General features: G+C 38.2%; 1 protein-coding gene across 2 annotated transcripts in view; it reads left to right on the top strand.

The window, feature by feature from the left end:
- Positions 1 to 16259, top strand: part of LOC140312387 (uncharacterized) — a 107126-nt gene that overhangs the window by 78649 nt on the left and 12218 nt on the right. For both annotated transcript variants that reach the window (XM_072390209.1, XM_072390208.1), the window contains one exon: positions 15793 to 15835. In XM_072390209.1, coding sequence (XP_072246310.1) covers positions 15793 to 15835 — 43 coding nt within the window. The remainder of the gene's footprint in view (positions 1 to 15792; positions 15836 to 16259) is intronic.

Raw genomic sequence — 16259 nt, 5'->3', positions numbered from 1 at the left:
TGTGCGTTCTCTCTGGACTCTCCAGCTTCCTCCCACCACACATAAACATTCATGTTAGGTTAGTTGGTGATTTTGAACTGACAATAGGGGTAAGTGTGAGCATGCATGGTTGTCTCATTTGTCTTTGCGATGTAATGGTGACCTCTCCTGTACCCAGCCTCTCTCCCAGCGGTTGCTTGGATATGCTTCAGCCCATCCCTGAACCTGAGTAGAAGAAAGCAAGTATAAAAAATGAATAAAGCAGGGTTTATAGGATGCTTGCTTGAGCTCTTAAAGGGTGTTGGCAACCACTAGATTAGAACTTTGAGTCTAAAAAAACAGAGTCCACTTAATTTAAATGCAACTGTGTCTGGACTGTACTTGTATAGTGCTTTTCTAGTCTGCTGCTAACACTACATGCCACATTAACCCATTCACACACACTCATACAGCATGTCTTAAGTCTACACATAACTATGTCCTTTCTAACCATTCATACACACATTCATTCATGGATACATTGGTAGGCAATGTAGGGTCCACTGACCTTCTGATTGATGGGTGACTGCTCTTCCTCCTGAGCTACAGACACCCTGTCTGTGATAATTGCAGGAACAAACAGGGTGATTAGATATCCAAAGAAGATGCTGATGTGATTATATGCATTAGTTCAGAGTTTGGCCTCTCTCAGCCTTTGGCATATAACTGGTTCACATATTTCTTTAACACTTGTGTGTTTGAATCTTTTTCTTTGTCTTTTGTCATGCTTTTATTCCTATTTGGACTGAGGACCATGATGAGTACAGATGTTACCTAATGAAAAGATCCAGTATAAAACAGTGTGTGCACACTGGCTGAGACAAGCGAAATGTTCACATCGAATTTTAGTGTTAAAGTAATCATTGTAAAGTCGGGGTTCACTCTCACATTTGTTCTGCAGTGTTTGGTGTCACATTGCTTCATCACAACATCTTGGTTTCTGTTTTCACACCCTCTGGCTCCTAACAGCCCCTCATGTAGGATTTCTCCTTCACATAGGCATAAAAATCAAGGTTGACAGTTAATTCTTGGACAGTGGGTTCCTCTTACTCTTTTCATCTAGAAAAAATCTTGAAAATTGTTACGAGGGACTGAGAGACAGGTATTGTATGGTGGTGTAGAAGCAGAGCCAATCAAAGTCACTATTCCAAATGGAACCCCCACTGTTATATAAGGTGGAATAACACATTGTCAAATAATATATGATATGACTATGGGGCTCCTTTCTGCCATTGAAATGTCTAAACCCATTATGGGATCATAAAAACAGCATCAGTTTTCCATTTTTGATACTAACTTAGCTTTTGATCTTAAGCAGTTTGCTATTCCGTTGATGGCCAGGGGTGACAGTGATGATACTTCAGCAGTGAATTGTGTGAATGTGTGCAATTAACAGCTCTTGTGCTGAATATGTAATTATTTCAAAGCATCTTTGAATTGTAATCGCTTCCTGGCTTAGGCCTTCCCGTTCCATTAAATCCTCTTTTATTACACTGATTTGCAGAACAACCATTTTTCATTCTGATTGCAAGGCATGAATTTTTATTTCTGTGTTATTCTATTCTCCCCTCCCATCGCTGTTCATTGTTCATCTCTTTAAAAAAAAAGTTCAAAAAAGAGTTCTTGCGACCCATATGGCTGTGAGACAACTTCAGTGACAGGTACAGTCCACTCCCTGCTTGGCAAGGCATACCTAGAACAACATTGCCCCCTGGTGGATTTTTAGATTTTTTTTTTTTCAAAACACACACACACATACACACACTAAGGATATGTTCAGTGCACGTGGGTTCTATTTCTCAAATCCCATTCCTTTGACCTTGTTCCCCTCATCTGCTGAGTCTTTTAGAGCAGCTATGTGCCTTTAAAGCCATTTTAGATGAGGGAGGGGATAATATAGATAAAAGGGATTCTGCAGCCTCATCACTGGCCTTGCATCTGCCATCAAAATCAGCAGTTTAGTTTAAGACATTTTGCAGGGGCTTTTTTTGTTGTTTGTTTTGTTTTAGTGAAATTTGATATTTCTTTAATAGGTGAAGATTATGGAGAAGAAACGGTTGGAAGTCACACCGGAGCAGTTTTGGGCTTTTGACAGAAGAAATATTTACACATGTATGCACTCACCTCTGTAGGAGCTTTCAGTCTGCAGGAAGTTCTCTGTCTGTTGTGTGCTTGTACTGGAAGAGCTGTGGCTGATTATTACTGACCAGCATTTTCTGTTAAAAGTAAACTAATACAGTCACTCTTGAGGCAGCCATGTTTTTTTTTTCCTACTCTGTGCATGGAACATATTAAGGTAAAAAATAATGTGGTTTTAAGTTCCAACTTCCCCATTCCTAGGTACATGGCATGTATCATTTTGCAGCTGTATTTGGATTGCAAACTGGAATAACAGGACAGTGGTTGGTAAATTATAAAAAAAAAAAATCACATAATTCCTCAATCCCACATTGACTCAATTATCCCTAGGCTCCACTTTTCCTCCCCTCTGTGTTTTGTTTAATTTAATATGCCATATGCAAATTTTAGATTTATTTGGTAAACTGCCTTTTTTGGAGGATGGTGTCAATTACCCAAGAGCAGAGCTTTTTTTCCCTTTTTTTTTTCCCAAAGCTGAGGAAGTTCTGAGCTTTTATTTAATGCAGCAAAAAGCTCTTAAAGATATGCAGTCCTTTAGGGACCTCCCCAGTTTCCATTACCCTCTGTAACATCCAAGAAATGTTTGATCTGTCGATATTTCTTTGAAAGTCTTAGTGGCCTTCATGTACACTTGAATATGGTCAAAAGTTCAGATACATGGGGAATAGCTGTGGAAATGCTTCCCAGCATGCACATGTAAAACTGATTGGGTTATTTGATACTTATTTACTGCCACATAATTAGTCTTACATTTGACCGAAACAGAATATGACTGGTGCAGAAATATGTAATGGTATTTTTTAATGTTTCACCTTGAAAATGCGGGCTGTGTTCTGATAATCTGACATGAGTCCTCACACACGTGTTTAGAAGCTTCGGTCAGCACTTTGGAACTGATGACTATCCTCAAAACTGACTGGACTCTGGATGAATTTTAACACAGCACAGAAGCGTCTACAAGATTATTAAACATAGGTTTAATCTTATGTTACCACTTCAGTGTTAGTCCAAGACTAGAGCTTGGTTTAAAATAAATGGCTTTTCAATAGTGAATCATTTCAGTGTTAACATTAAGAGAAAATTAACCTGGTTAAATAAAAGAATTTAAAATAAACTGAGCAGAAAGGAACCAGTCATTACAAATACAGATTGTTAATGAAATGTCATTAATTGATCTCTGAATTATATTTAGCTACATGTGCTGTGCTATGGAGTACTTTAAACAACATAAACCAGAGACACCATCATTCATAGCTACAGGTCATGGTAGTTCTGCCCTTTCTTTTGAGTTTTAGTATATTGAAAAAAATGTAAATCTAACCTGCATGTTGCTTTCTCTTTCTTCTCACGGTACACACTGGCCTCGTAGCTTTCCACATGTAAACCATTAGCAAGAACAACACACTGACTGATAAGGAAGCATTGTTTTCACATCCTTTGTCCTGTAAAATCCTTTGTCCTGTAAAATGTGTTCTGGGAAGAATTTTGTATTGTATGAGCCACAAATTAGGATTTTGAGTCATTCTGAAGGTGTTCAAACATATTTGTGGCCAGAAGCTATGACTAGAACTGATGGATAAATCTGCCTCCCATTTTGAGGATAGTAGAGACATTGTGTCATCTATCTTAGACAATAATTTATATATTTTTGATAGTAGTTTTGGGGTGCAGAGGCTTAAAAATTATGCTACCTGAAGTCTGGTTGGTGGAGGATATATTTCTTGGACTTAAGTTGTTTATATTCTAGGAATTTATTGCTGCCTATCTCATGTTGTGTTATGAGCTCATCAAATGAAATAAAATTTCCATTTTGGATTATATGTTCCAAATGTTTGATTCCTTTGATCTTCCACAGAGTAAAGTTTAGCATTTTTTTGTTTTGCAGTATGTCAGGATTGTTCCAGATGGGTGTAAGCTTACATGGGACAAGTGAAGACTTTGTTATTTTAAGAAATTCCCACCAGGCTGTCAGAGAGGTGCTGATGTTAATGCTTTTAAAACATTTGTGATTTTTTTACGTTTTGACTAATAAGAGGCAGGTAAGAGATTTCCAGATGATCACACAATGCTTGTTCTATATTTATCCATGGTTCATCTATTGGGCTAGGTTTAAACCATTTTGATATATACTGTAACCTATTGGCTAAGGAATAGTGCTGAAAATGTAGTAAATCTAATCCACCACTGTCCTTGGTCTTCTGTAGGGTTTTTAAAATAATACGTGGTGGTTTGTTTTTCCACAGAAATTTGGAGATGCATGAATCTAGTGACTTAAACCAAGTAGAAGATGGTTTTATGGGGATCATTGAGAACAAATAGTTAACTTTTGGTAGTATCATCATTTTAATGGTTGTAACTCTCCCCATAAGTGATATAGGTAAGGACTTCCAACGAGAGAGATCGTCCTCTACGGTCTTTAATAATTGCACATAATTTAGCTTTGTTAGCTCTGAGAGCCTGGAGGAAATGTTTATGCCTAAATATCTAATATTTCCTGACTGTAAAGTGATCGCAGGTATATTCTGGACTCTGCAGTTAATGGGCAGAACTGTGGTCTTAGACCAATTGACAGAGTAGTCAGAAAGTGCTGAGAATTTATTTATGAGTGTGATCGTGTGAGTGAGAGACGTCTGCGAGTTCTGAAGGAAAAGTAATACATCATCAGTATAAAGACTTATTTTATGCTCAATATTTTGGGATTGGATGCCTTTAATATTTCTATCTTGTCTGATAGCAGCTGCTAAAGGTTAGATGAAAATAGCAAAAAATGAGGGGGAAAATGGGCAACCCTGTCTTGTACCTCTCTGCAGACTGAAGCTTGGAGAGGTTTGATCATTTGTCCTGACACACGCATTTGGGGAGCTATATAATATCCTTATCCAGTTGATGAAGTGTCACCCAAACCCAAATTTGTTTAATGCTGCGAATAAAAATTTCCAGTTCACTCGATCAAATGCTTTTTCTGCATCTAGAGAGACTATTGTGGTTTACAGGTTGTTGATGGTAGAATAGTCTATGAGATTAATTAGCCTGCGAGTGTTAGTGGATGAGTGTCTACCCTTTATAAAACATGTCTGGTCAGGATGTATTATAAGTGGAGTTACTTTTTCTATTCTTTTGGCGAGGGCTTTACAAATTATTTTGACAAAATTTACTCTGTTGCAAAGAATCCAACTCAAGAACGTGTCTGTCTGTTTGTTTGTTTGATGCAAGGTTTCACTGTTTCAAAAACAGACCCATTTACAGAATTTTATCTGCTACAGTAAATGGTAAATGGACTTGTACTTGTATAGCGCTTTTCTAGTCTAACTGACCACTCAAAACGCTTCACTACATGCCGCATTCACCCCACTCACACACATTCATACAGCACGTCTTAAGATACTTAACTACGTGCTTTTTCTAATCATTCATACACATTCATACCCCAGTGATACACTGGGAGGCAACGTGGGGTTCAGTGTCTTGCCCAAGGACGCTTCGACATGTAGCCCATGTAACCTTCCGATTGGTGGGCGACTTGCTCTTCCTCCTGAGCTACAGCCGCCCGTACAGTAGTTAGGGTAAATGGAAATGGAAGATGTAAATGTTGGGAAAACTTGAAAAAGAGGGTTAGATTAGTGAAGGATCATTAACTGAGTGGAATAAGCATTTAATTTAGGATTTAATTTGTACCAGCAGCAGCCACTGCAGAGAAAACAAGCAGTAAAAATGATGACACAGCTGCTGTGTCTTCTAAAAACTCTTATTTTTAAAGTCTACTGATAGCTGCCCTTTACTGTCTCAGCAGTTTCATCACACTTGATGTTTATCACAGGAGGCAATAATTGCATATATACTGCCACACGCTGTTGTGCTTGAGAACATTCTACATTTCTGCATAAATATGACTTCCGAAAGTCATCAGATACTGGCACAAGTGCTGAAATTAGAAAATAAGATCCAATAAAATAGATGAGACAAACGATACCTTTGATCATCTAATATCATGTAAAACAATCCAGTTTGTATGTGAACCTCTAATGATAGGTGAAATTTGAGTGAGCTGTTTTCAGTCAGTGTGAGGTCATTTAGGTGAGCTTGGATGCCCTGTTTTATCCAAAGAAAAGGCATTACTTACTATTTCACCTGCATCTTACCATGTTCATATGTTGTATATGCCATTTCACATCTTCTACACACCTTCTTGCACCTTCTTGCATGCACTTGTGGGATAATAAAGGCTATTCGATTCTATTATTTTCTATTCTATTGTATTCTATTCGATTCTATTCTATTCTATCAGTATCTGAGCTTCACAACATGTGTTTTTAGTGAGTCGTGGCACAAGCCGAGATGATTTGACTCTTGGACAATACCTTTTATGAGCTGGAAAAGGCCACAATAACACCTGTAAAGAGTTTAGAGGCATTACAGTTTGATTTTACAGTGGCTGAGCTGGGGAGAGGGGTCGTCTTCCAACCGGAAGTTAGTTGATTTCCAGTGTGTCCACCTGTCGAGGTGTTTTTGGACAAGACGCTGACATCACATTGCTTCATTTTGTTTGTCAGTTAGATAAATAAAAGGCTTTGCATACTGTATATATACATGATAGAAGCGCTGTCTGTGGGAATGACAAACACATGTAAAGCACTTTGTAGAAACTAGACCAGGTGAAAAAGGTTCTGTAGAGGTGTGGACAGTTTCCATTTTAGACTCTACTAATGCTTGGAAGCTTGAGTACAAATTTAGGAAATTCAAAATTATTATTACCTTCTCATAAAGTGGTTTACCAACAAAGTTCGCTCCAATATACTGATACTGATCTGAAGTCTGTCTTCACTCCACTTACATCTGTAAGTGGGAAACTTGTTATCAGTCCTGACGTTAGTTTCCTTTTGTAGTACAGAAACAGCTCTTCCCTAACTGTCTAAGGCTTGTTAGCCTTGGTGAGTTGACACACCATAAATGATGCACGCAGCGTGGCATCTTTGCTGTTGCTTGTCCTTTTAATTAGTTTTGTCTCCCTGAACCCCCCCTCTGTGACTCAGTGTGTCACAACCCAGAGTTTAAAAAGTGGCTAAGCAGCCTCTGCAGCGACAGGGGAGGGAGAACGTCGAAGAGAGAGGAATTAGAAAGTGATGCAGATGTGTGGCGTGATGCTGAGTTGGTGCCATATGAGGTCCCATCTAATACCTTGTGAAATAGTTCCTGACAGTGAGCTGAAATGAAATGACAACCACTGCTTAACGTTAAACACATCTGCAGCAGTACACTTTTTTAGATTTTTGCTGAAGGTGAACCTTACTGCAGCTCTTGTTTCCCACCTTGGACACTGTCTGTTTTTTTTCTGGGATGATTTTCAGTTTCCTGCTCACACACATGTTTAATCATCTTACTTTACTTAATGTGCTGTGTTGAATAACTGGCTGTTTGCAGAAGATGAGAGCAGCCATGTATGCAGTTATTATTTAAATTCTTATATCTCGACTTGATTAATTCATGATCTTCTTATTCCACTATAACAAATTAATTTTGATGATAATGTGTTAATGGATTGTTATCTTAAGAAATAGCTGTCTGGATGTGTCCTTAATGAGGAAAAATGACACAGTTGTCAGCTGATTGGGTCCATCCAGCCAAACCTAATGCAGTCTAATATGCCTCTAACCTTCATGGAGAATTTAACCTTTTTCATTTAGGATAGTGTACATTTTTGTTGGTCTCTGATTGGAGGAGATAATGTGGGGAGCGCAGAGCGAGCGGACTGAGTGGGTGCTGTCTTATTTATAAAGTGAGACTGAAGTCGAAGCTGATGTGAGCAACCTATTCCATGTTAGATTGGCATTGTGTTTGTTTTAGAGAGATGTTGCTTCAACCTCTCTGAAGCTGCATTTTGTGGTGGTGTTGTTCTGCACTTTCTTATGGGGGAAGAGCGTTTGCTGCATTTTATCACCCTGACTGTTTTTTAAAAGGAGAGACGACTGTGTGCAGTGAAGCTTGGAACAGAGTCATTAATCACTGATGAGAATCAAGACACGCTTTACACATAAGAGACACAAATCATGTCATATTTTTCTTGTGTTTGATCTTTTAAATTTTTCTAATTTCAGTCAAACTGAGAATTTGATCATGAAGCCTTTGATAAAACTGAGCATGATTTTACTTTTGTTAAAAAATACATGGCTTTGGAGAACCACTGTGCAACAGCCCTATTTAATTTAATCATGTTACTTCCCACAGACTCACAGTCAGTGAAACCATAAGACAAGCTCCTTATCCCATCCCCCCAATTTTCACCTCCTCTGTGCTTTGCCTCGACTTCTCTCCTCATTTCTGAGTCCCTTCCACCAGAGGTCTGAGCAGACATGAGGAGAGAGGAGAGGCAAGGCCTCGAAACTGCCATTTTAAACTAACAATTCATATTATTTGCGACACAACTGCATCATCTTACCTCTGCATTTAATTTCTATTAGATGAATATTAAAGGTGTGTACTGTATATATATTTTTTCTTTTTATGAATTCAGAATGTAGAATTAACATGGCATGCCGTCTTCTGATATAATGGATGCAGAGCAGTGTGTCTCCATGTTGGTCGCTTAAAGGAAGTCCTCTTGCTATGCACTCCTCAAGATGCATTTTGGAAGCTGAGACATTGCTTAAAATTATTTGCACAGATCAATATCAATATCTGGAGCAAGTTTCTCTTTGATTTGTATTAAAACATGACTGTTGGTGCTAGACAGGCAGATTTAAGTGTTTCTCCAGCAGCTGCACTAAAATATTTTTCTCAAAATGCTGAAAATTCAGCATCTCCTCTGTTAGCTCTGACTGCACAGATCTGTCTCTCTCTGTTATGCTGAACACCTCAAAGTTACCTGATTCTCTACAGAACACATTATGTTGTCACAAGGCCACAACTCCTGCAATTACTCTGTTGCATTTTTTAAAAAATAATGCCACTGTGAGGATTCCAACAGGATTTAAACAAAAACATCCAAAAGAGATAGATTCAAAGCAAACTGACCTGAGCATGTGGGTACTGGAAAAGATAACAAGATGTCACAAAACCAAAGCGAAGTCAAGACTAAAATACTTGTTAAGAGTGCAAAGACTCTGAGCCCAGATAAGAGAAAGACAGAGACGTTTAAAGAATTAAGGCAAGGGGACATAGAATGGAGAGAAAAGCCTGCTCAAGAGGAAGTTCAGAGCTGTAGCATGAAACAAGATAAAGAAGCTGGATTTTTTAAAAGACAGGCAGAAGTAAAGGAGCAGGAAACGATGAAGCAGGAGGCCAAACAGAAAGAGTTGGATGAGAAAATAGGAGATGGGAAAAAGAAGGAGGAACCTGTCGGGGGACCCACTCAAAATTATCTGAGGAAGCTGCTGCAGACCAAGTCCCAGCCTGTGCTCAGCCATCACCAAAGAGCAAAAGAAGAAGCCAGTGCAGAGAGCCCTATCAGTGAGGTGAAAAGCCTGAGGCAGAGCACAAGAAAGCCCGTGCTTCGCAACACCTGGGTCGGTGAGTGGGAGTCAGAAAGCCGGACTGCAAAAGAAGAGCTCCATCCAAACGGGTCCAAACGGCTAACATCTGCCAAAAGATCAGGCCTCAAGTTAGGAAGTATGTATCATTTGTATCAATGTTTCTCTCATAGCACTTCAAACAAATGGTGAAATTGAAAAAAATGGTTTGTTGACAATAAGTTGTCCCTAAATTTGAAACCAACTTCATGATTTTTGGCCATCAAAGAAGAGAGGCGAATATATTACTTTCTTTAGATGGAGTTCTTATTGATAGAGTGTCAGAATTCAGGTGTGATCATTGATGATAAATTGACTTGGAAAGCTCATATAGGCCAGGTAAAATCAAAACTGTGTGAGAATATTTCTGTTCTGAATAAGGCTAAGTATATGTTAAATTATAAAGTGAAGAGAATTTTATATTGCTCACTAATTTTGCCTTATTTAAGTTATTGTGGTAGAGTGTCATACTGGTAGAGTGTGTATTACCCCAAACTGCAGGGTAATACACACTCTACCAGTATGACTCCTTTATTTTTATTACAGAAGAGCAGTCAGACTTATTCATAATGTGGGTAACACCAATAGGTTATTCATTGAATCAAGATTACTGAAAGTCAATGATTTGGTCAAACTACAGACACTCACAGTCAAGTTCATGGTAAAATATAAAATATTACCAGAAAATTTGCAAAATGTGTTTATTTTTAGTTCTAATAATGAAGATCATTTCAGGAAATTTAATTTGAAGCACCAATTTGCAAGAACAACTTTAAAATAGATTTCTGTTGCTGGAGTTAAGCTGTGGAATTCCTTACAGAATGATTTAAAGGGCTGTTTGAACATATTTCAGTTTAAAGGCAGGTAAAATAAGATTTTCTTCTTCCTGTGCCTTTCTGGTCATAGAATATGTTTTAGTTAATAATGGTGGGGTTTTTTATGATTTGAATATTGCTATGATGATGAAGAACAAATAAATAAAGAAAGAATGAAAGAAAACAACATATTCTCATATATCAACCATCTTTTTTTTTCTTTAAAAATCAGCTACGACACCAAAATCCACTGAAACTGGAAAGTTGTCAGCAGAGCAGCATGCAAAGTGGCCCAGTAGAGTGTCTGAGCTGGTTAACTTCAGTGCCAACACATCCAGAAACAAGACACTCCAAAAATCAATTGTTGAAATGTGCAACAAAGTCGTTTTTCATTGATGTTTTTTCATGAATTGTTGTGTATTAAACTCTGTACAATTTGAACCATTTGAACTGGATTTATTTCCGTGCTGCTAAGATGCCTTTAAGTAGACAGAAATGTGATGGCCATATTTTTCAGTTTCCTGAAAATGTTCTTAAAGAGAGGGTGCAATGAGGACAACTCAAGTGGTCTGTCATATTTCCCCACCTCTGGCTTGAAAATGTGTGTTGCTTCTGACATGTCTTGCCCCATACGAGACTGGAAGCTATCTTTCTGTCAAATGCTTTTCAAGACATTTTGTTGGAAGATATGTAGGAAGCTCTGGGGACCACTGCTGTCTGCTAAATGCAGGATGAACACACTATTCACAGCTGCTGTGTGATGAAATGCTGAATCTTTCTTTGGCATGTTCAGGCTTTGATGATAAAATTTGATATTATACACTTGGGCTGTTTGTATACACTATGATCATATCCTCAAGAATTCTTCAGTCTCTTTCTTTCATCTGCTTTTACTGTAAAGGCTCATTTAGATGGGAAAGCAGGAGGGGAAATACTGAGGAAACCTACAGCATTTACAACAGCAGACAAATGGCTAGAATTTGGGTTCAAAACAAAAACACTGATTCATATATTTGGCCCTGACCTGCTCTATGTTTTACAACTATTTGTGGCGGATTTAATATTTAGGACAACATTTTCTCCGCCTCACGTTTCTCCCCAGGAGATCCCTCCGCAGGCTGGAGCTGGCCAGCTACCAAACAGCCAGAGAGAGTGGAGCTCACTTTCACTGTCTCTTAATGAAGATTAAATAATGCTCGGGCCAGACTTATAGAAAGGGTCAGAAAGATTCATTCAGCATGAGATAAAAGCTGCGCTGTGTGATTAGAGCTCAGGTACAGGATGAAATATTTCATTTTCAAAGTTAAAAGTCTGCTCTGCTGTTTCTTTGGCTTCACTAGTTCCTAGTCACCTTTTCAAGCAAAGTGTTCTTTGTGTGAAGTAATGCAAGAAAAAGCTGGAACTGCATCAAACAGTCATCTTTTTATTTCATGGAAGCCATCTGGACCCAAAATATTTTTTTGTGTCATCAGCTTCATATCCATTCTAAATGAGTCAGAGTTGATTGTGATCCTGATTTGGTCCAAAAGCAGCATCCATGACAGATAGCCAAATGTTAACCTTGTCCAGAGGCAGCGTCAACTTCTCTGGCCTCAGAGGCATCCGGGATGGACCATCACACTGTGTTGAAACATGTTTTGTTCAGATCAATCAGTATTCAAGAGCTTTCTTTGGAAGAAATAGACACTGTGTGCTTAGGCTGAAATACAAAAAATAACCATTCAGGCCGGGCTCTGTGATGGCAGCATTAATGCAAAAATGGATTGAGGTTTTAGATCAACCTCTAAGATGACATCTGTTCCAGGAACGTCAATGCATTCTTCAACAAGACAATTTACAACCACATTCAGCACACATTACAAAGGAATGGCTGGAGAAGAAGAGGGTAGGGGTACCGCCCTGGTCTGCCTGCAGTCCTGACCCGTCCCCTAGAGAATGTGTGAAGAAGTTTGAGTTAAAAACTGCAACAACCCTGTACTTTCACACCTGAATCTGTACCTGAAACACTTCATTGCTTGGAATCCTCAATGCCAGAATGCTTTTTCAGTGTGTTGAAAGTTTCAGTGCACATTGTAGGTTTTCTGATTAGGCAACTTTTAAATTGATATTGTATGAATTTGACTAATTTGGGTTTTAATTCATTTGATGTGATTGGATTATGGTTGCAGTTTGAATCACAGCTGTGTGGAGTTTGCATGTTCTCTCCATGTATGTGTGGGTTCTCCCTGGCTTCCTCCCACCATCCAAAAACATGCATGTTAGGTTAATTGGTGACTATAGACTGGTCCTCGGAGTGGATATGAGTGTGCAAATACAATAGAAAATACATAATACTGAAGAAAAATGAGCTCCTATATGGAGTTCAGGTAAATCTGGCTAATCTCATCAGATTATTAGTTAGGTCCAGCCAACATCCATCAGTACTCAGAGGAAAGCAGTTCATCTCAGAAAGCTCTTATTGGAATGTATGACAGTAAAAATCTGTAAATATAAATAAGCTGTGGTTAATGTGTTTTATATACCAATGTAGTGAACTCAAGTGTGGAATTTAATTCAAACTTAAAACTTTGTAAATCTCCCACATTCCGGTGTGGAGATGTTCGTGTGTAAGGCCTAGAGATCCTCACCAACCTTTGCCCATGAAAGCATTTTGGGGGAGTTTCTCAGCCCCTCTTTCCACAGACCTGTGCCATAAACTTAGAGGAATGCATTAATGACTTAGTGCTAACTAAGCTGAACAAACAACGGACCCTCTCAGGAGAGTATTGGAGAAAACCAGAACAGGATACTGTCACGGTTTAGGTTTTGATTCATGTCTTGTCTCGTCATTTCCTAATGTTTCTTAGAGCCTCCATTAGAAGGAGACAGTTTTTGTTTCTTATAAAGTTTCAGAGTGCCTCTGTTTTCGAGAGAGCATTTTTTGTTTGGTTCGCCTCACTAGGAGAGCATGTAAAGTTAATTTGTAATCTTTAATAGCCTTTTCTGTTTTCCTCCTAGAGTGGAGAGAGTTTTTGGTTTTTGATAAGTTTCATAGCTGCACCCTCCTCAACATAGTTATTGAGGAGAGTGCCTCAGGATTTTCTTAGCCCTTTGTTTTGCCCTGTATTGGAATTCCTCAACTTCTTTATTTCAAATAAAACTTGTGGCCTTGAAATCGACCCTGCATCTGTGTCCTGTGGTTCGTGACAGACACTTCTGATCTTATCTGGGTCAAAGTAAATGAAAGGTGACATTTGCCCTGACTCTGATGCAAAGCAGAAGCAGATGCCTCCTGGTACCTTTGAAATAACCTCACCCAAAATAACTTTTAGCTGGATCTTGAAGCTGTATTAAATGTGCTTTGTATCTTTGTACAAGTTCTTTCATGTTCTCAGTGATATCACAAGCTGCATTTTATTACCTTTTTCATGATCGTACGTTGAAGAATACCAAAGAAGTCATTATTTTGGCAAATTACTAATTGGCCTGTGGAGCCACATTGCCCCCTAGTGGAATTGTTAAACCCAAAACGAAGCCAACAATGTTTATATGACATGTGACATTTATATGAAGTAATGTTAACCAATGTTTCCTGCTGTTTCTTCTGGTATTCCATGTTTAACACAGGAAAATAACATTGTTTTGATAACACTGTTAGCTTTTAACTTTAAATAGCAACAAACCTAGACTATTTGAATGATTCTGGTATCCATCCATCCTCTCCCCTTAGTTCTTTTCAATTCACTAAGTGTTTCTTATATAATCATCCATATTCAAAGCATTTCTCCTGTTGTCTTAAGGTTCATGTCTTTGGTCATGTCATTTTAATAAATGGTTCATATCTATATATAATTTACGTATTTGTAAGTCCAACCAAACGAGAATTCATGTGTAGCGACTATATGAGTAATTTGTAATTACTTGTAATTACTTAGTTATTCATTAATAATTAATTATTAATTTAATATACCAGAATCGTAAGATTCTGTCTTTTCCTTCGATTGAAGGTGGTGCCCTAAAACGAGGTTAAATAAGGCTCATTCAGATAGTGAGAACTTTCGGATAAATCCTTATATCTTATCACATCATGCTACATGTGTCACTATACCAAACACTGGATAACTATCATACACTTTGACTGTGTGGATTGCTTGATTTGAGCCTGTAACATAGATGCTTATTCAGATCAAGCTTATGACCCTCCACAGACCCTCTACATGTCAACATTTACTTTAAATCCAGAAATTATGAATTTAATTAACACGAGCTAATGAGCACAACAACCAGATTATATTTGCTATATAACATTGTAAAGCAATTGTTAATCAACGTGAGTCACATTTAATTTCTTACTTGTTTTTCCTGTTATATTTCTTAGGATGATGTAATACACTCTAATTATGTAGTTACTTTATGACCAATGTGGTCTTTCTAAAATCACTTAACAAAAACACAAAATCCTATCCTAGCATCAGGCTAAGTAAAGTATGCTTGGGGATGAGCTCAGCAGAGATTAGACAGTGAATGTAGCATAATCCACTGCCATAATGACAGTTTGAGAGAAACTTTCAGAGCAGATTATGCAGGTCTGAGTTTAAGTCACGTACATGTTGATGGATGATTTTGATGTTTTCTTAAAATCCATCAGGTGGCACGTCTAGCTTTTTATTTCAGAAAACCTCATTGACTTTCTCTCACTGTGTCGTCTGCAGGGAAGCCTTTCACTTCTCTGACATTCAAGTGGACTTCTTCAGATCGACTTAGGGACTTCATTTCAGTGGAACACACTCCAGGCGTGCTTCTTTCTCAGCATTTATTATGTGCTGATGAGAACAAGCATATTTGATGTGTTGTTGTGTTCAAAGCTGCTCTCACTTTGAACAGGCTCAGTAGCATCAGGTTAAATGAATAAAATAAATGAATAAAAGTTCATCTCTTAATGCAGCATTTAATACAGATGTCTACAACATCCTCCAGAACTAAGATTAACACCCCCTCCCTTTCACTTAGAGCTGTATAAACAGAAATACACTCAAACTGAGCTTTTTTACTACTAAGCTGTGGGAGACCTGATTAGAGGGGTTTTTTTCATGAAATTGACCACTCTGTGTATGTTCTCTGGAGGTACTCTCAGAAATATATTGTGTACACAGCATGTGGTGTTGAAAATCTGCTTTGGTAAAGATTTTTCTTTGTTCAGTAGCATAACAGCAGCGACTGAGGACGAAGACACCGGCCTACAGCACACAATACATCAGGTCATAGTTATGTAGCTCCGAGATAAACCCACTTCTTCTGTGTGTGTGTGTGTGTGTGTATACGTGTGTGTTTTCCCTCAGCTCTGAGAAAGCAGGAGAGATTGCAACCATTCCTTTGACGAAGGTAAGACTTCAATCTAATTTTGATCAGTTAGAAAGTTTGTTGGAAAATAGTTTGAGGATTAATATCTTGAGATGTCATAAATATGCAAATTTTGGAATCAGACATAAAATGACAAAGTCGTGCAACATTCAGATGCAGTGAGAATATGGACGACTATCTTTCTCTTCTTGAATATGCCGCAGGAATGCAGTACAGCTACACATATTCTGGCACGCAATAGTTTCATAAAGTGTGAAATTATAAAGCAGGTTTTATAATACTCTGCCGACAATTTATACAAATAAAGGGATGGTGGCCAATTTATGTTAGACATGTAAAGCAGAGGTGGGGACCTTCATGCGTTATATCTGGGACTTGAAAGTGTTTAGGGTTAAAGTCACAAAGATCCTGAGGTGACAACGTGTTTTAGTTTTTTCTGTATGGA

The sequence above is a fragment of the Leuresthes tenuis genome, unplaced genomic scaffold (assembly GCF_036924035.1).
Source record: "Leuresthes tenuis unplaced genomic scaffold, fLeuTen1.0.hap1 SCAF_7, whole genome shotgun sequence".
In the NCBI taxonomy this organism is placed as follows: domain Eukaryota; kingdom Metazoa; phylum Chordata; class Actinopteri; order Atheriniformes; family Atherinopsidae; genus Leuresthes; species Leuresthes tenuis.
Note: the sequence above shows the minus strand (reverse complement) of the source record. Positions and strands in the feature narration are given on the sequence as shown.